The 20534-nt window shown below is 37.3% G+C and overlaps 1 protein-coding gene across 2 annotated transcripts in view; it reads left to right on the forward strand.

The window, feature by feature from the left end:
* LOC108698788 overlaps nucleotides 1-20534 on the forward strand; it is a 61110-nt gene that overhangs the window by 35918 nt on the left and 4658 nt on the right. For both annotated transcript variants that reach the window (XM_018230578.2, XM_018230588.2), the window contains 16 exons: nucleotides 1478-1681; nucleotides 2392-3260; nucleotides 3811-3950; nucleotides 5579-5707; nucleotides 6257-6588; nucleotides 7808-7941; nucleotides 9475-9603; nucleotides 10707-10954; nucleotides 12304-12472; nucleotides 12879-13080; nucleotides 13576-13706; nucleotides 14129-14292; nucleotides 15241-15395; nucleotides 17245-17451; nucleotides 17746-17840; nucleotides 19283-19407. In XM_018230578.2, coding sequence (XP_018086067.1) covers nucleotides 1478-1681; nucleotides 2392-3260; nucleotides 3811-3950; nucleotides 5579-5707; nucleotides 6257-6588; nucleotides 7808-7941; nucleotides 9475-9603; nucleotides 10707-10954; nucleotides 12304-12472; nucleotides 12879-13080; nucleotides 13576-13706; nucleotides 14129-14292; nucleotides 15241-15395; nucleotides 17245-17451; nucleotides 17746-17840; nucleotides 19283-19407 — 3433 coding nt within the window. The remainder of the gene's footprint in view (nucleotides 1-1477; nucleotides 1682-2391; nucleotides 3261-3810; nucleotides 3951-5578; nucleotides 5708-6256; nucleotides 6589-7807; nucleotides 7942-9474; nucleotides 9604-10706; nucleotides 10955-12303; nucleotides 12473-12878; nucleotides 13081-13575; nucleotides 13707-14128; nucleotides 14293-15240; nucleotides 15396-17244; nucleotides 17452-17745; nucleotides 17841-19282; nucleotides 19408-20534) is intronic.

Consider the following 20534-nt stretch of genomic DNA (forward strand, 5'->3'; position numbering starts at 1 on the left):
CTAATAGAACACCTCAAATACGCAAAATAAATACTAGAAAGCTTACTTGCAAAATGCTACTCCATACTCTCACTGAAGCAGAGCAGCTAAAAGACTTCTCCACTACAACTACAACAACAATCTTACAATCCTCGCAAGTCTTGTTAGAGAAGTCCTTCTAATTTTCATCTACTGTACTGTTAGCAGCCCGGAAAATTCTTGCAGGTGGCAGCAATCTCCAGAAACGGTCATAGACATTTAGAGGCAGATTTATCGAGCTGTGTTTTCCTGAAAAAAAATTCAAGGATAGTTTTCAACTTGTATTTTTGGGTTTTTCAAATAAAACTAGATTTTTCAAGATTTAGTATAGCCCGAAGCTGGAAATAGCTTGAATCTGAAAATACTCCAGCTAAAACCTGTTGATATCATGTAGAAGTCAATGGCAGAGGTCCTTTCAACCATTTGAAGATGTTTATAGCCTTCATGAGGTTCGGGTTTTTATTGGTGCGTTTTGCTCAAAAACACGATTAATTTGAGGTTTTCAATGTATTTTTTCACCGAAAGCTAGGTTAATTCGAGTATTCGGGTTTTTCACCCTGAATGCATTGATTAGAATTTTTTACATTCAAGTTTTTTCATAAATTAGAAAACATATGCGAGTTGTGAGTTGATTCGACATCCTCACAAACGCGACCTTTGATAAATAACCCCCTTAATAGGAAAATAGGAACACTAGGGGGCATATTTATCAAGTATTGAATTTTGAAGTAAAAAAACTTCAAAATTCGACCATCGAATTTGAGTACTTCTATAGTCGAAGTATTTTTTACAGTGAAAACAGGCGTATTCGATTGAAGTACGATCAAAGTAAAATTGTACGATTGAACGATTTAACCCTTCGAATTGAACGATTCGAACGATTTTTCCAAAAAAAAAAAAAACTTTGACTTCTCAAATCTTGCCCAAAAGCCTCAGATAGGTTCTAGGAGGTCCGCCATAGGCTAAACAGCAAACTCGATTTTAGAGTGGTTGAATTATCGAAGGTTTTTCAATTCGAATCAAAGTCGAATTTGGCCTATTCGATGGTCGAAGTACCAAAAAATTACTTTTAAATTCGACGTTTTTTCATTTGAAAATTCACTTCGACCTTTGATAAATCTGCCCCTATGGGTCTGGAACGTGACCCAGATTAGCAATTTACAAAATAAATTCAGAACCAGAATAACTGCATTCTTTTGCTGAAACCATAGTAGCTAGAAAGCTTTACTGGCTCTAACTGCCTCTAATTTATCAGTAACCTTCATTATTAAATACATAAGACTCTAAACCTGTCATTCTCTGTAACCTGGTGGTCACAGATAATGACAGAGTTAGAGTTTTATTGTAAATTTAATAATGAGCTAAAGTTAGATAGATGGGTTTTGTGGCAGGGAGCAATACATGCAACAGTAGAAGAAAAATCTTCATGTTTAAATGCATCATTATGTTTTTTTCTAAGGACCTGAAAGGATTGATAAATGAATTTTCCACATTGTTGGAGTTTGCTAATAAATGCCGCCCCCTGATGGTAGTCGTGGATGGTATTAATGAGTTGGTGCATGAAGATAAGCTTTCCTGGATACCTAGAGAACTACCAAGACATGTATATTTCATAGTTTCTGTCTCCACTGAGTCTGAATGCTCTTCTTTCAGAATGTTACAGGTAAAACACAATTGTTAAATATCATATCTGCAGCATCTTGCTTTTCCTCCTCTATTGCATATTACTCACAGTGATTAAACTGAGGAGCTCAGAAGTACAGTAGAATAGAGAGAGTAAATGAATCTGTGTAGTTCTGAATGGCATACAATTTAGAAAATATTTCTGTGGTCTGTTGAATAACACCACTTGAGGTAATGATTATATGATCTTTATTTACACCCTGTATTTGTAGTGGTAGCTTACCTACTCATACATAGAAAAAACATCAAGCCTTGGCTTACTAAATTTGTGTCCCCAGAATGATAACAGTCTGTTAAGCAACAGTTCACATCAGTGATGAGTGTCTATGAAAATAGTTTTACTTACATTATTATTACTTACATGATGAGTCATAAAAATACTGTATGTTATATTTTGGTGTTTCTTTTACATGTTGATTTTAAAGCAATAAAACTGGATGAGATGAGGGATGGTGGGCTCTGTAACAAAAACACATAATCCAATTAAATAAGCAGAATTTTGAATTGATTCTTAGAAAAGCCAAGTGAGAAACAAGATGGTTTCTTAGAAGACATGTGTCGAAGTAAGCTTGGGCTTTTATCCAGTTGTGTTATGCTGTTTTCATTGACAGCTTAAACTGGTGTAACTAGAAACTTCATATACCTGGGAAAAATGTGTAGATTACAGCAAATATTGGGTTTTCTTTGCAGAAACTTACATCACAACAAAATATAATTCCGATTCCTCCACTGGACATTGTAGAAATAAGAAGGATGATTGAAGTCTGGTTGGAAAGGGACCATCGTAGACTGCCTGGTCACCAGATGAAAATACTTTCTGATGCATGTGCTGCTTGCCCTCATCCACTCTTTGTAGTCAGTTCATATATGGAATCATGCCTATGGACATCTTATAGCTCTGAAAATGATTTATATCTGCAGTGTAACATATCTAAGATATACTCTGCTATTTTGGGTAGACTTGAGAAGAATCATGGAGAGCAGGTCATGAAGAAGGTTGCCTCTTACATTTCGTTGTCAAGAAATGGTATTACACTACAGGAATTACTGGATTTATTGTCTCTTGATCAAGGTGTCATGCAGGAGGTAAAACAATACCAGAATATAACTGTTCCAGTGTTTCCAGGAGCACTGTGGATCAAGCTACAGAATGATTTTGGGACACATTTAGTGGAACAAAGGACAGACAACACATATGTTTTAAATTGGGCTCATTCACTTTTCAGAATGGCATGTATAAATAGATACTTAAAGTCTAAGGAACACCAGCTTTCTGTTCACAGTGCCTTTGCAGACTATTACCTAGAATCCAAGAGCCGACATAATCTCACCGATAATATTGCCCTTTTGATGCCCCTGACGTGGACAGGAATACATAGAAACCCTGTGTTCAACCTTCGTAAAATCCTTGGAATTTCTCACCACCTCATCCAGTCTAATCAGTACCCTCGGCTTATAACAGAATGCTTATTTAATTATGAGTACCTCTTGCACAAAGTTTGGGCCACCTCAGTAGTTGGTATGCAAGAAGATATAAAGGCAGCTATAAATCCAGAAAGGTAAGATAAAGATCAGCTTGTCTTGTTAGCAAATATTTGATCAATTAGACCATATTTAGGCTGACCATTGGATCACATGCGGGGCAACTTTAAAGGAGAACTAAATCTTAACTGTAGACGTAGGCAAGAAATGTTGTACGTTATGTTTTGGGCTTCTGTACCAGCCCAAGGCAACCACAGCCCTTTAGCAGTAAAGATCTGTATTTCCAAAGATGCCCCAGTAGCTCCCCATTTTCTTTTCTGCTGATTCACTGCACATGCTCTGTGCTGCTGTTACTTACTGAGCTTAGGGACCCACTCACAATATACAATACACATGTTGTAATATAAGGCTGATTAGTAATTAATACAGATAATTACTACTTGGCAGCACGGAAACCAGTGCAACTAGCATCATACTGCAATAGTCTTCCCTGTAGCATCAGTTTATATTACAGGCAAACCAAATTTTCAGTGAAACGTAACAGGTAAGATTCACCCATCCCAACTCTGTGGTTGTCACTATGACTAATGACTTACAGTTCCAATATTAGGATATTTTATTCAACAGACCAACACCTGATCTAAATCTGCTATCTGAAGCACTCGAGCTTTCCACAAAGGTGTTACTGAGAGATCCCACTCAGCTGGCTTCTCAACTTAAGGGGCGCTTACATCATATAGAGATCTTGGACAAGCCGGTTGCACCAGGTATGTAGTTCAATGGAGTGTAGCATCTGAAGGTGGATTAGCTCTAAATGTTCACATTTGCAGCTAAGTACTGTATTTACCTCCTGCATAGTAGGGGTGCACATTATCCCAAAGTTGTGGTTCAAACAAAATAGCAAATCCTTTCTAAAAAAAAAAGCCTGAATGCTAAACTGAATCTAAAACTTAATTTGCTCAGTTAAGTTTGAATAAAACCATGTCACATGTAATCAAGGGGTAGATTCACTAAAGGGTGAAGTGGCCAACGCTAGTGTAAATTCGCCACAAATCCCATCCTCAGGGACATCGCCAATTTACTAACAGGTGTAGACATGTCGTTGGTGAACGGGACCATCGCTAGCGTTCGTTTGCACTGTTCATTTGCGCAAATTCAGTAAATTACGAATTATAATGATCGTTGCCTCTTTGGCCAGAGTGGACTTTGCCACCTCAAATCAGGTGAACTGCTAAAATGAAGCTGCATCTTCCGTAATCTTATGTCTGTGACATCATATCCTGTCTGCTGGAAATGCATTAAAGTTGTAAAAACGCTGGTGACTTGTGCTTTTTTTAAGCGGGATTGCCTGAAAAAGTCCTAACTTAAACTTTTTTGGGTTAACATTTTTCCCCAGACATTTGAGGGGCATGTAACATTCATTTTAGGGTGGGCTCATGTTAAGGGCATTAGAGGATATATTTTGTCTTTTTTAAGGATCCTTGGACATTTGTAATAAAAAGTGGCTACTTCAAGCATTTGAACCACCATCTCTAATAAAGACTTCCACTTTAATGCACCTGCCCTATTCAAATTGACCTAAGCGTAATTTTGCTTTGAATTGCTCGCACTGCCGAAGTAACGCTAGCAAAAAATCGCCCAGGTCGCAACTTCACTTTTTAGTGAATTATCATAGTGAATTTTTGCCTGGCGAAGTGGCACCAGGCAAAATTCACCCAAGGGTTTGATTTCTGTCTTTCTGATTCCAATTTTTGGAAAAAGGTGCCAAGCACTAAATCTTGGATTCAGTACATCCCTAATATGTTGTCATTTACAAGAGCAGAAAAACCTTATTTCTGAATTTAAAGTCTGTTTTTCTTGCACTGTAATTTTTTACATGAGGTATTGACTGGCCAGATAACCACATATTTATATATACAAAGCCACTTGTCTAAAAATAAATATAGCTGCAAATTAAAGATAACCCCCATATGTAATGAAATGCACTACGTTTGGCCATTAGCAGTAACCCATAGCAACCAGTAAGATGTTAACTTTGAAACAGGTGACCAGTAAATTCTATGTGCTGATTGGTTGCTATGGGTTACTGCACCTGGGCAAATGTAGTACCTTTTATCAGCGGCATAACAAGCGATTGCTGGGCCCCCCACCGAAAATCTTTGAAGGGGCCCGGTGCGCATAGAAACAGTACCTCATGCCTCCCCTCTCCGTCGTTTGAGCGTGCGCGCCTGCTCCATGTGGCGTGCTGGCAAAATTGGCTTTAAGACCGCATCGGAGGGAGGTTTTTGGCACCTGCCTTTTATTACATAACCCCAATGTCTTTTTATACAAAACTGATATAGTGTAGTACTGTGTACCTGTGACAACAAATTTGATGCCATTTCTCTTCTTTCAGGTGACCCAAGAAAATATCCATTATTGCCAACTTTGCTAAATCAGTTCCACCAGTCATCTATTCCTGTGTTTCTGCCTTCTTTTACCTGCCTCCTGCCACCAGGAGTGTTGCTCTGTGACATGCTATCAGGTAATATGACAGGGAATGTTGCACAACACATCAAGTACTAAGGGTAATTGTTACTGTTTGTATAGTATGCATTGTTATGGAACACTACGAGGCATATTTATCAAAAGGTGAAATAGAGCTCAGCATAGTTTGCTGAACTTTTAATTTTTCCCTAATGACCAGAGGAAAATCACAATTAATGGTGGACTGAAAGCCTTGGAGTGCTCCTGCCCTGAATGATATTTTGTTTATGGCCATTAAAGGTATTTAGTATGAAAGTATAACCTTGATTACATTTTATTTAATGCAATTATTTTATCACATTTTAAAAAAATATAGGGGGAAATGTAATAGAATTCACAAAGAGAACAAGTTTGCAAAGTCGCAATGTAATATTCTTCATTAGGCTTTTATTGCTTTGTGAATCATAATTGTGCATGGTAAACCTTTAACACCTGCTTGAAGTTGGAGTAAATTTTTGGAGCAAATGTAACACCTTTTTCATTAAGAAGTTTTATCACATACACTGCACACAATTGTAAACTAAAATTTGCTATCACTACTTTTTAGGACACACAGATGCTATTACAGCTGTTGCAGAAGCGCAGAATAGCCTACAAGCGGTAACAGCTTCCAAGGATGGCACAATAAAAGTTTGGGACTTGAGTACTGGAAAATTCATTTATACCCTGCATGGTGTTGGAAGAAACATAGACTCCATTATTGTATGCATGCAGAACCAAATAGTTGCAGTAACAGAAGATCATTCCTTTCAAATTTGGGATCTTGCTAGCAGGAAAGCGATCTATTGTGATAATGACACTTTGGATGTTCCCATTTTGACCTCTGCAATGGATGGCCAGCTCCTCTTGGCATTTTTTGATGGAAGCCATTTGGTCAAGGTAATTTCTATTTTTGGTATCAGAATCACTTGTGTTACTACTATAGTAACTTATTTCTCCATTTTTAGACTTTTATTCACTATTCTCTCCAATTAAGTTTACAAAGGTAATCCAAAATAATGTATCAGACTACACTTGACTAACACAGCTAAGTTATTATTCGTGGACATTATAGGGCAGATTTGTCAAAGGTCAAAGTGAAAATTCGAATTAAAAAAAAAATCTAATTTCGAGGTAGTTTTTGTGTACTTTGACTAGGGAATAGTCCTAAAAAATTTAAATATTGAAATTTATAATGTACTGTCTCTTTAAAAATTCGACCATTGGCCATCTAAAACCTGCCGAATTGCTGTTTTTGCCTATAGGTGACCTCCTAGAACCTATTTGGAGTCAATTGGCGGACTTTGGAAAATCTAAGGGAAAATTCTAATTCGATCAAATGCACTATTACTTCAATTCATACGATTCGAATTCAGACGAATTCGAACAAATACGGACTATTCACCCGCAAAAAAAAACTTTTTTTAAATACATTTCGGTGGTCTTTTTAAATTTGAATTTCGAAGTTTTTTAAATTCGAAATTCGACTCTTGATAAATCTGCCCCTATGTGAATCTCACCGTCAGAAATAAATGCCCAGGTATTGGACCTGTTATCCAGAATGCTTGGGACCTGGAGTTTTCTGGATAAGGGATCTTTCTGTAATTTGGATCTTCATACCTTAAGTCTACTAAAACACATTTAAACATTAAATAAACCCAATAGGCTGGTTTTGCTTCCAATAAGGATTAATTATATCTTAGTTTGGATCAAGTACAAGCTACTGTTTTATTATTACAGAGAAGAAAGAAATAATTTTCAAAAATGTTCAATTATTTGGATAACATAGAGTCTATGGGAGATGACCTTCCTGTAATTTGAGGCGTTCTGGAGAATGGGTTTGTGGATAATGGATAGGAGTACAAAACTTATCATGAATTCCAGCAATAGCCCACTGCCCATCTGCAACCAGTAAGTGTAATTTGAAGAATCCTGTCTGTTTGAGTTTCCAGCTGAGGTGATATTTATTGCTGTGTGGTGGTCAGGTTAATGTCTTTACAGCACAGTGACCAAGCCAATGTAACCAAACTCAGCTGACATAACTTTAATTTCGCATTGGCTGTTCACGTATCTGTGTAGAAAACTAAGAAGTCCTTGTCCTTTATACCGTGTTTTGAAGGTGTTTGACTTGGCAGACTCCTGCAGACTTGTGTGCCAAGTGGCCATTCCTGCTGATGAGACACCTGTTCACAAAAATCATTCCATCCTGGTCTCCCGAAATTCAGTGAAAGATTATGTCTTGTTTGCATATAGGTAAGTGGGGTGCAATATGCACACTATTCTCATAGTAAAATAAAACGTAATTCTAAGCAACTTTCTATTATACATGTATTAAAAATGTTCAGTGCTTTTAAATGGTAAAATAATTGCTATAGAAAGTGGCATTTGCTCAACTCCTGATTGTTACTTCTAAAACAGTGTTGCAAAAGTTCCCTAGCAAGGACAGATCTGATAAGGGGCTGTTAGAACTTTTAGTATGATGTACAGTGTGATATTCTGAGACAATTCGCAGTTGATTTTCATCTTTTATTATTTGTGGGTTTTTTTTTTAGTAATTTAGCTTTTTATTCAACAGCTCTCTAGTTTACAATTTCAGCAATCTGGTTGCTAGGGTCCAAATTACCCTAGCAACCATGCACTGATTTGAATAAGAGACTAGAATTTAAATAGTAGAGACCCGAATAGAAAGATGAGTAATCAAAAGTAGAAATAACAATACATTTGTGGCGTTACAGAGCATTTAAGCGAAGCATTTTATAGATGGGTTAGTGACCCCCAACTGAGAGCTAGAAAGTGTCAGAAGAAGAAGGCAAATAAAATAAATAATGAGGACCAATTGAAAAGTTGCTTATAATTGGTCATTCTATAACATACTATGGGGGTTATTTACTAATAATTCGTGATTTTTTTTTATATAAAATCTGACTTTATTAAACCCCCGAGGAGTCAGAAAATCCGGCATCTCAGACCTGTCGAGGTTGCATATAAGTCAATGGGAGTAGTCCCAATGATTTTTTGATGTGCGCTGGGTTTTTGGCAATACCCCAAAGTTTTCAGAGTTTTCGGGCAAAATTCTGAGTTTTTGGGTGAAAAATCCGAAAAAAAACCAGTGAAAACCGGATGAAAAATTCAAAAAAAAAAATCGTGAAAATCTGAAAAATTTTCAAGATTTTTTCAGAATTTTTCCCTGCAAACAAAATTTTCGTGAAAGTGTATTAATAAAAAAGCCCAAAAAACCTGAGAGGAGTTTTTTTCAGAAAATATTGAGATAAACCCCTTAAAGTTAACTTAAAGGTAAACTACCCCTTTAATCAGTTGACTTGCCTTATGTTGTTTCCACAGTCTGAGCCATCAGGGCAGATAGAAAGGGAGAGCCAAACACTGCAATACATATGCAAATAACTTGAAAACCATAGAAAAAAATTTACTGAAAATATACTGCACATTGCTAAATTATTTTTTGGGTTGACATTCCCTTTAAGTATGTGAATGTATTCTTAATATAGAAAGCAGAAATGAAATGGATATAGGCAAAATAAATGGAATTGATACAATCAGTATAAACAAAGCAGCTTTGCTTATTACATTATGTGGAGCATTTGTTCATCTCTTGTGCTTTATGTAAATAGGAAGCTGTTTATAGCACCTCTTTGTTTGTACATGTGAAGCAAGGATCTTGTTGTTTCCTTATGCTTTGTTCTGCCAGGGGTGCAAATCAACATGACCCCTAGCAGATTTGTGTGTGTTGGATAGATATTTATACATTCTGTTCTTTAACTCTCACAGGAGTGGGAAAGAGGCCATGGTGCTGAGTGCCAGAAAGGGAACTGTTGTTGCCAAACTAACTGCCCAAGACCCAGTTGCCTCTGTCCAAGGTGTGGCTGTAACCAAGGAATACTTCTTAGTTATATGCAGGTATAATACTAATGGCATACAACTACAATAACATTTGTTTGGGTAGCCAGACCTTTCCTCCATGTGCAGCATCACACAGATAGGCTGGGGCAGTGGTGGGAGAGAGGCAGGAGACACATATTTTAATGTACTGGACTGCTGTACACAAGAAATCATGTAGTGGCTCTATAAATGTACATATATTCCCTGGCTAAAGTTCATACAATATGTCTTTCTTTTCATTCATTATAAGTTGTGCAATTGTATAGAGTTTACACTTATGGGCAGATTTATCAAGGTTCAAAGTGAAAATTCGAATCTCGAATTAGAATTTTCAAGGTTTTTTATGGCCAAAACTGTAAAATTCGACTAGGGAATTATTAGAATTCAATTCGAATTTTTAAAAAAATCTAATTTGATTTTAGAGATTTATTTACACTGGGAGCAAAACCAAAAATGTGAGTTCCTCCAAAAAATAAGAAAGCAGCATGTAAAAAAATACAAAAAGTTTATTAATACTAGGTATTCCAACAAGCCACCTTTCACAATCTGTTCTAAATGCGCTGCTAGACTCATGCATCTATCTCACCGCTCAATATCAGCTGCTCCCATATGTATGTCCCTTCACTGCATCCCAATCTCCTCTAGAATCAAATTACTAACACTCACATTAAAGGCCCTTAACAATGAAGCCCCTCCCTATATTTCATCTCTGATCTCAAAATAAACTCCTTCATGCAACGTTCGCTCTGCTACTGACCTTCGCCTCTCTTCTCCTCTCATCACTTCTTCCCATTCTTGTCTACAAGACTTCTCTGGGGCCTCTGCTTTTCTCTGGAACTCTCTGCCTCAAGCTGTCAGACATTGGATAAGACGTTCTCCTTCTTTCCAAACTTTCAAACGCTCCTTAAAGACCCACCTGTTTAAGGAAGCTTATTCAATTGTACACTAACCTTTAGTTTGTAAACTATAATTTGTAGGGCCCTCTAATCCTATTGTACTCTGTAAAACCTTGTTTATTATCCACCATGTATTCCCTGTTTGTTATAACTAAGGTAAAGCACTGCATATCTTATTGGCGCTATGTAAATAAATGATTATGATGATGATGAATATGATTGCAGGTACCCATCCCTGAAGATGCATGACATTGTACATATAGAGCTCTTCAATGTGAACACGTTTGCTTATATCCGCACTGTCAAAGGCTGCAGCAGTGACTTCATTGGTCAGATTGCTGTGAATCGGCAAGGATCCCATGTGGTGGCCTTTTCTCACATACCCAACACAAATACCACTGAAATAGTCCTTTGGAATTTGGAAACTGAAGATCACAAGCATATTGTTAAATTCTCATCTATCCCCAGGGGAGGTAAGCAGTGATTACTCTATGCCAAATCTGAGCGCAACTGTAGATATCACATATTTTATTGACAGCAATACTGTTAACAAAATTGCTTCAAAGAAAAGTTTGTTATTACATTGTGGTTAAACAAGCAATTAAACCAACTTCAAATTCAAAGTCAGATTTGCCTGCCAGGCCTTAGAGGGCCCTACTGTATTAAAATTATCCTTAACTCTTATTTTCACTGTACAGCCATGTAACACGTGTAGGTTTAACATGTAGATTTAGTATATTTGAAATCTAGGGGCTGTTAAAATGGACCCAGGATGTCAAGTGCCCAGCCTTACAAGTTATGTGGAACCAGTGACTTTTATTTTCTCTGGTCTTATATTCAGGGACCGCTGGTCCTTAATGGAGCTGTTCATCTTTAAATAAACTTTTAGTATGACATAGAGAGTGATTTTCTGAGACAATTTGCAATTAGTTTTATTTGTTTATTATTTGTAGTTTTTGTGTTATTTAGCTTTTTATTCAGCAGCGCTCCAGTTTGCAATATCAGCAATATGGTTTCTAGACTATGTATAGGAATATGTATAGGAGAGGCCTGAATAGAAAGACGAATACAAAATGTAGCAATAGCAATACATTTGTAGCCTTACAGAGCATCTGTTTTTTAGATGGGGTCAGTGACCCCCATTAGAAGGCTGGAAAGAGTCAGAAGAAGAAGGCAAATAATTAGAATTGGCCATTCTATAACATATTAAAATTTAACTTGAAGGTGAACCACTCCTTTAAAGTGTTTGTGTACACAAAGGATTAAGCTGAGATGGGAGAGAGGGAGGCAGGCATTTGAAAACAGAAATAAGCTTTATTGCAGAACTGGCAGCTAAAACTAGGCAGAAAGATAGGCACTGCCATGGGCAGGTTCAACAGGCAGGCAGTGCCAGAGAAAAGTCTAGAGCAGGGCACACAATGAGTTTAAGGTCCAGATTCAAGCAGAGGATCAGGAAAGGCAGCTTACAGTGCAGTGTCACAGACAGGCCAAGACCTCTACCAAAAGATAAGGAACAACAGAAGCAGTTCCTCTCAATAGAGCCTGCAATGGGTAGGACCACCAGCAGCAAGGTGACTATACAATCTAGTCATTGGCATCAGTGAACATTTAAAACATAAATTTCACATCGCTTATAGGCACGTATGCGCCATCATCTGCACCAGGATTAATAGTGTCTTCCAGTGTGATGTGATGACTCTGATGTTAGTACCTCAAATTGCTCTAATTTTTTGAACAAACTTTTCATACTGTCACAGTTTTTGTACTGGATCTCTGAATGACACCATTCAACAACAATACAGTGTTCTGTTTTCATCTACAGGCATATGCTGTGACTTGCGTTATTGTTTAGCTTTTTGTGATGGAGAGAACAACCTAAGGTCATGGAATTTGGCCAACCGTATAAATGACCAGACACTCAGTATGAACATTAACAGGGTAAAGAGAACTGACGGGATCCAAGAAATTATCACCATGAAGAATTTTCCCAGGTAAGTGGGCTGAACTTCTTTTCTCATAAGTGTATTTTGGGTTGCATAATAAAAAGTGCAACCTACATCTGTGATGTATCTTTATTCAAAGTGAATTTTGGTACAGTTTAATATTAAAGGTTTGCATATTTGGATCACAGTAAAGAAATTCTAGGGCATGTGTTGTACCCTCTGTTTATGATTTTTTATAACATTCTGCACACAACTATGGAGGCTAGTTTGCAAGATGTTTAGGACAGAATGCCCAACCCATTTCTCTGAGTTTATTTTATCATGTTTATCATAGTTCACCTAGGTCTCCCCAACTTGAAACATCACTACTGAAATTACAGCTAGTCTAACAGGTATGTGCAGAATACTGTTATAAATATATATATGTATTTACATCCTTGCTCTTCCTGTGTAGATACGCTGTGTGCAGAAGTGTGAAACCTGGTCTCATCACAGTCTGGAATATTGTTAAGTCCAAGTGCAAAGGGAGTGCTGTGCGGGTAGAACGTGGACTGGTGGAAAGCACCGATGTTGTACTTGTCAGAGATATGAAGCTCTTTATCCTTACTGACAGAGGGATGTCCTCATTTACTGAAACACCAAGGCCCATATTTCAGGTAGGCTGATACTTGAGGAGCAATTTATTATATACTGTATAAAGCTGTACAATGACAATACCCCTATATTTGTCACTGAGTAATGTCAGTGTGATAAATATGGGATATACTTAACTGATTCTCTCTCTCCTCTACACTTACCTGGTGAGGACACATTAGAAACGCCACTGACTGGCTGCAGAGCAGAAGGCAATAACCATGTTTTGAGCCTTGCTCAACAAATATAATTCTAGGCATAGATCTAAAGTGATGGTTTCTATGTACACAGCTCACAAAGTACTTCGGAAGAGTTTGTCTTGTCTTTGGAGGTTAGTTTGGGAACATTTCCCAGGCATATAAGTAATGTAGCCCGACCAGATACTGTAAATTCGAGGTTTAGTAAATAACCCTCTAACTGTTTTTATAGTTTAACTTTAAAGTCAATAAGAAAATGATATACTTTTCAACTTATACAAAAGCACAGCACTGACCATTTGCTTGTGTGTACACCCACAGACTCTTCTTACTTATGACATGTTAAAGAAAAAATATGTGCGGAAACAAACTGGGCTGTATATCATTCCTTGTCCAAAACATGAATACAGAGTCTTGGAAGGAGGTTTACTCTTGGGATTGTCTGAAACCAGGTAAGTTGTTAAATTCATTCATTACCAATAGAATACTCAAAAAATATTTTTAACATTTAAAGAGGAGGAAAGTGTAAATCACTGGGGAGTGTGAAATTGTTGGCACCCAGCAGACATAAAACATAGTTTTGATTTTTCAACATGCGGTTTTAATGCCAATTTGACCCAAATCGATTTAATTTGAGAAACTGAAATTGGTGCATATGTACTTTAGAATGCAAATATTTGTTTGATAACTGTTATTGGACTTTTAAAACATGTGGATGAGCTGAAACGTTTCCAGTTTAATTTACACATTCCTGATTGACATGCAATATTCTAAACCAAAACAGAACTATTTATTAATTATGTCACTGGACTAAAGTTTTTCTGTGAACTCATACACTATGACCATAACAGGAATATATTTCAATATTTTGCAGGGATCACTTTGTCATTTGGAACATGGACACCGGATTTATAAAAGACCGTCTCAGACCCAAACATAGGGACAGAAATTCTACAGACTTAATGCCAGAACCTGATGGATGCAAAGAGAAATTAGATAAAAAAGTACTACATAAGCAAAGAAAACAGAATGGGACAGGTAAGATCCTAAACATGGCCTGGTGTAAATCTTTCTCTTTGTATTTAAATACTTATAATATGCATAGGTATAGGGTATAATGTTGTAGGGTCATTTCTTTTATTAAAGGGGTTATTTACCTTTGAGTTAATGGTTAGTATGATGTAGAGAGTGATAATCTGATACAATTTGCAATTAGTTTTAATTGTTTATTATTTGTAGTTTTTGAGTTATTTAGCTTTTTATTCAGCAGTTCTCCAGTTTGCAATTTCAGCAATCTAGTTGCTAGGGTCCAACTTACTAGCAACCATGCACAGATATGAATAAGAGACTGGAATATGAATAGGAAAGGGCCTGAATACAAAGATGAGTAATAAAAAGAAGCAATAACAATACTAAAGAAAAAGACGATTCTAAAACTATAAAAACAGAAAAATAATGAGGATCAACTGAAAAGTTGCATAGAACTGGCCATTGTATAAAATACTCAAGATTAACTTAAAGGTAAACCACCCGTTTAACACTTGGTTGTCACTGGGCATATGTAATTGCCATTGCTGGCTGTATGCTGTCACTGAGAGTGTTGGCAACATGTTCTTCTGCCAGCCTCCCATATGCTGTGTATCTTCTCTATTTTGCAGGCAACATCAAAGAGGACCACAACATACAGTTCTGGTCTTATTTATAAAGCTGTATTTATAAATTTAAGCTATATCTAAGTGAATAGCACTGACAGTCGTGGTTGTGGGCACTTGGGCTCTGAAATACACAAAGAATGTGCCCCATGTTCCATCAGCCTAAGGTCTCTGCTATGCAAACACAGTTTCATTAGAAGCCAACTAATCTGTATTTAACTCTTGGGAATGTCACAGACGCTCAAGGAGAACTCTTCGCAGACCACTGTGCTGCCCTACTGTAATAAAGTTCATTCCAGTGTTTATTAATTTGTGCAAAATGTCATATTTTCAGTGCTTCTGACACCATGGGAAAGACGCAATGAAACCAAAACAGCAAAGAGACGTAGGCTTGAAGGAGAAATGAAGCAGGAGATGGAAAAGTTGCAGCATCTAGTGAACGAGAAAAATAATGCAATCGACCAGTACCTTCTCAGTGAGGATGAAAAGGTAATTTATTTAATTATACAAAACTATAAATTTTACTATAAATTTGACGAAATTACCAACAATTGTTTTATGCTATGGTTGAAAAAGGAATATCAGCAAGAAGATTCCAATGGCACACAGGTCTGCTTGAAGTCTTCAAATCTTTATTAAGCGGAGTGCAATGCAACATTTCGGGGAAAAAAAAACCTTTATCAAGAATACGGAAATAACAAAGTTGTGCTAATAAATACTCCAATAAATCATTCAATTAACGTGTCATAATTACTTGACCAATCAATGCAGTGTAAATATCATTGAAACACTTATAGAAAAAGCACACATATAATATGAATAAGTAAACAACAATTGTGTAATAAAGTGGCAGGGCTAAGTGTTGCCGTACAATAAACCCAACCATAACCATATTACAAAAGTTAAATATATCGGCAAAAAGTTACTCAAAGGAATTTAAGGAAAAAACTCACAGTAAAGCCATACCTATCTAAACCCACTAATTTAGCATACGCTAATTGTTTATATAGAATAAATCTTACCCTACATAAGGGTAACAGGAGCCTGGCAGAGCTGACCTTGATACCATTACGTTGTGCATTGAAGTGTTCATCTGTAAAAGAAAGAAAATGACACCGTAAAATCTCCTAATACAATTATATTTACAAAAAGCAAGACATATTAAAATATTCATTACAGGCTAGTCCACACGAGGAGATTCAGGGAGATTTTGTCGCCTGGCGACTAATCGCCTCGTCTTTTGAGAAACTATCTCCCTGAACTGCCTCAGCGTTTTTCCACATAGGCTACAATGAAAAGTCGCCTGCGCTAATGCACACGCGGCATTGCGTTTTCTATAGTCACCTGAAATTGCCTCACTGAGGCAACTTTATAGGTCTCTGGTAAGGCCTCATCTGGAGTATGCAGTTCAGTTTTGGACTCCAGTCCTTAAGAGGGATATAAATGAGCTGGAGTGAGTGCAGAGACTAAGTGCAACTAAATTGGTTAGAGGGACGGAAGACTTAAATTATGAGGGTAGACTGTCAAGGTTGGGGTTGTTTTCTCTGGAAAAAAGGCGCTTGCGAGGGGACATGATTACACTTTAAAAGTACATTAGAGGACATTATAGACAAATAGCAGGGGACCTTTTTACCCATAAAGAGGATCACCGTACCAGAGGCCACCCCTTTAGACTAGAAGAAAAGAACTTTCATTTGAAGCAACGTAGAGGGTTCTTCACAGTCAGGACAGTGAGGTTGTGGAATGCACTGCCGGGTGATGTTGTGATGGCTGATTCAGTTAATGCCTTTAAGAATGGCTTGGATGATTTCTTGGACAGACATAATATCAAAGGCTATTGTGATACTAAACTCTATAGTTAGTATAGGTATGGGTATATATAATTTAATTAAAAGTAGGGAGGGGTGTGTGTATGGATGCTGGGTTTTCATTTGGAGGGGTTGAACTTGATGGAGTTTGTCTTTTTTCAACCCAATTTAACTATGTAACTATGTAACTTTGGGTAACTGTACATGTATTTATGCTTCTCTATACCTGTGCCTTCTGTTGATTTGCTACTTAATGTGTGAGGTGCACAGATGCAAGAGAACTCTTGAATAAGCACCTGGTAAAAGGTGATGATATTTCCAGTGATCCCTTTGTGTTTTGCACCTACACACATAGCTGACTTGTATCTACAATACTATAAGCTAACACTGTTTCTGGCATTGTGAGGATCTCTGTGCTGAAAACAACACAATTTCTGCATACCTTGACAGCAGAAAAAAGACCAACCTAACCACTGTGTGATTTACCAATGGTAAAATAAACGTATTGTTAAGTGTTGTTGTTTTTACAGGTGATTGTGTGTTCATATTATGCACACCATCTCTGTGTATTTAGCTTGGAGACCATGAGCCATCTTTGTACTCTGGAGGACAGCGAGTCTATGCTTTTCTTACACAGCGCAGCTTTAACTTCCAACGGCAGCTTCCTGGCTCTTTCCAACTACTGTGATGCTGAAAAGATCAGCTATGTGACTTTGTGGGACCTACAACGTGGAAAGGTAATGTTAAAGTGCTGCTACTGTATGTTCAATATGATTAAATGTTATATGAGAGTATAGTATGATGAATGTTAAGTGTCTTCTCACTCACTATTATTGCATTTTGCATTTATTACAGTTTAATTTTGGTCAGTTATCATAGACTCTTGTTAATCACAGTAATAGGAAGGCATATGCATCAATTCTTGGTTGCTTTAATATTTAAGGGGAACATTCCATGCATGCTAATGCCAATGCCAAGGCATAATATAAATTATACAGTCTACTTGAGTTATTTGTTGTAATTTTTAATAGGTTAAAAAACGACTAAAAAATGAACCCAATGTCTGCTGCATGGCTCTTACAGATGAAGCTGATCGAATAGTTTTTGGCATAGCTTTGGAAAACAAGTAAGGAATATTACCTTATTGAATAGATTTTGTATTATGTTATAAGAAACTAAGCTTCCAGAACACTTCATAAAGAAAAACCTGCACACTTTACTTCTTCCTGTACTGGCCATGAGCGTGCAATTCTGTGTGGAGATTCAGCAAACGTGATGGCTCACTGAACTATGGGATGACTTCTGCTATTCCTTATAAATTTCAGTGTGTGGAATTCATTAAAGTTCAAAGTAAACAGTGGCGGACTGGGGGGCCCAGGACCCACCGGGCCTGCAGCCTCAGGGTTCCCCCACACCATCCCCCAGCCACAAACTTCTCCTCTCCACGCATGCATGTGCGCATGCACGCGCGTACCCTTTTCCGGTGCTGCGGAAGAGGGATCGCAGGAGCGGGTCTGGGCTGACGGGGCCCACCAGGTTTTTTTCCCGGGGTCCTGCCAGCCCAGTCCGACTCTGAAAGTAAATCATTAGTTTGGTAATTTGTACATATTGTACATACAACATATACTGTAAAATACAAGGATATTATAAGTCACCAAGGAGTTCCATGACTGTATACAGGTCTTTATAGGCTTGGAACTCTGAGGTGACTTCTAATATCCTCATATTTGTCAACATGGGGTACTTTATTTATTATAATACACACTTTTCAGTGAGTCATGAGACAGGAATGATATCACCAAGCACTGATTATAACTGATGACATCACTAGGCACCATTTATAAGGATATAATTTACAGGATATTCATTGTGTATCATTTGCTGACTTTTTTACCACATGTCTGCTTTCTACATGGAACATTTTGTAGACAGAAATGAGCCGACTACATTACTGGCACAGAAATGAAAGTGTGTGAGCTGCTGAACTGACGATCTGTGGGACACAATAAAACATGGGTCATTTTAATAAATATGCCACTTTTTGAATCATTAGATTAGTTCAACAGGTGTAGTATACATCTCCAACAAGGCAAACATTTCCCGATGTTGTGGTCCCTGAAAGGGATGAAATAGTTGCCTTGTTTACCTACGACTTCCCACCCGTCTGCTCACAATAGCATTCGGAACTGGGGTTCCGATGCCTTTGGTGCCTTGAAATACCCGTAGGATCATTTCTTTACACCCGAAGGTCATACCATATAAAGGGTTTTTACAGCTAATAGTTGTGACCCTTTTAGTTAGATTCTCTGGGGGGTCAGTCTCAATCTGACTGATTAAATCACTTAGCATTGTTTATACGGATACAATACCTATGTTTATATAACAAAAAAGTGCTTAATCTGCGATGGTATAACACCATAATATTAAAGGTGTTGGAGATATAATTGTGGATATAAAAGGTGTTGTTGAATAATTGTATTCAAAATGGTTGTGGGTTGGGTATTTTTTTTGAAGATTGAAAGCTGTAATTATTAAAGATATTTTATTTTTCTTTATGATCATCTCTAGACTAAAGGTTTGGGAGCCATTTAAGCATAAGCACAAAATTATTCAAGGTTATGAAAATATGAACCTCACAGATGACAGCAAGCTTCAAGTAATAGAAGGAGGATCAAAGGCAATTTTGCTATCAGGTCAGTGGTGTACATGTTCGATGGTGTTGGTGAAAAATTGCACTGGATTAAAAAAGGGGGTGATTCACTTAACTGTGCGAAACTATTCTCTAAATAAGAAGAACTTCTCCACTTTTTATTATGCCATGAAATTGAACTAAGGAGAATAAAAATGACCTCTGTTTACAGCTATTAAAATGCCTTGGCTTAAGGGTAGAGATCTAGGAGAAATCAATGATTTAAAGGGGACCTGTCATCCAAAAAAATAATTCCAAATCCTATTGTATCATGTTAGTCAAGCAAAATGAATGTTACTTACACTGTAAAAATTATTTGAATCTTGTTTCCTTCTGTCTGGGTATTAATTAATTATAGCAAGCAGACAGGAGCCATTTTGTGGACATTGTTATTAATGCAAGTCTTGCATCATCTCAAAATCTTGTTTGTGCACCAGAACAATTAAATGGTTAAAGGGATACTGTCATGGGGAAAAAAAAATATTTTCAAAATGATTCAGTTAATAGTGCTGCTCCAGCACTGAAATACATTTCTCAAAAGACCAAACAGATTTTTTTATATTCAAATTTGAAATATGACATGGGGCTAGACATATTGTCAATTTCCCAGCTGCCCCAAGTCATGTGACTTGTGCTCTGATAAACTTCAATCACTCTTTACTGTTGTACTGCAAGTTAGAGTGATATCACCCCCCTCCCTTTTCCCCCCAGCAGCCAAACAAAAACACAATGGGAAGGTAACCAGATAGCAGCTCCCTAACACAAGATAACAGCTGCCTGGTAGATCTAAGAACAGCACTCAATAGTAAAAACCCATGTCCCACTGAGACACATTCAGTTACATTGAGAAGGAAAAACAGCAGCCTGCCAGAAAGCATTTCTCTCCTAAAGTGCAGGCACAAGTCACATGACTGGGGGCAGCTGGGAAATTGACAAAATGTCTAGCCCCATGTCAGATTTCAAAATTGAATATAAAAAAATCTGTTTGCTCTTTTGAGAAATGTATTTCAGTGCAGAATTCTGCTGAAGTAGCACTATTAACTGTTGCGTTTTGAAAAAAAAACATGTTTTCCGATGACAGGATCCCTTTAAGAGAACTGGGGGAATTTGGGCAGTCCAGTTACATCTAGG

Source organism: Xenopus laevis, chromosome 1L, assembly GCF_017654675.1.
Source record: "Xenopus laevis strain J_2021 chromosome 1L, Xenopus_laevis_v10.1, whole genome shotgun sequence".
In the NCBI taxonomy this organism is placed as follows: domain Eukaryota; kingdom Metazoa; phylum Chordata; class Amphibia; order Anura; family Pipidae; genus Xenopus; species Xenopus laevis.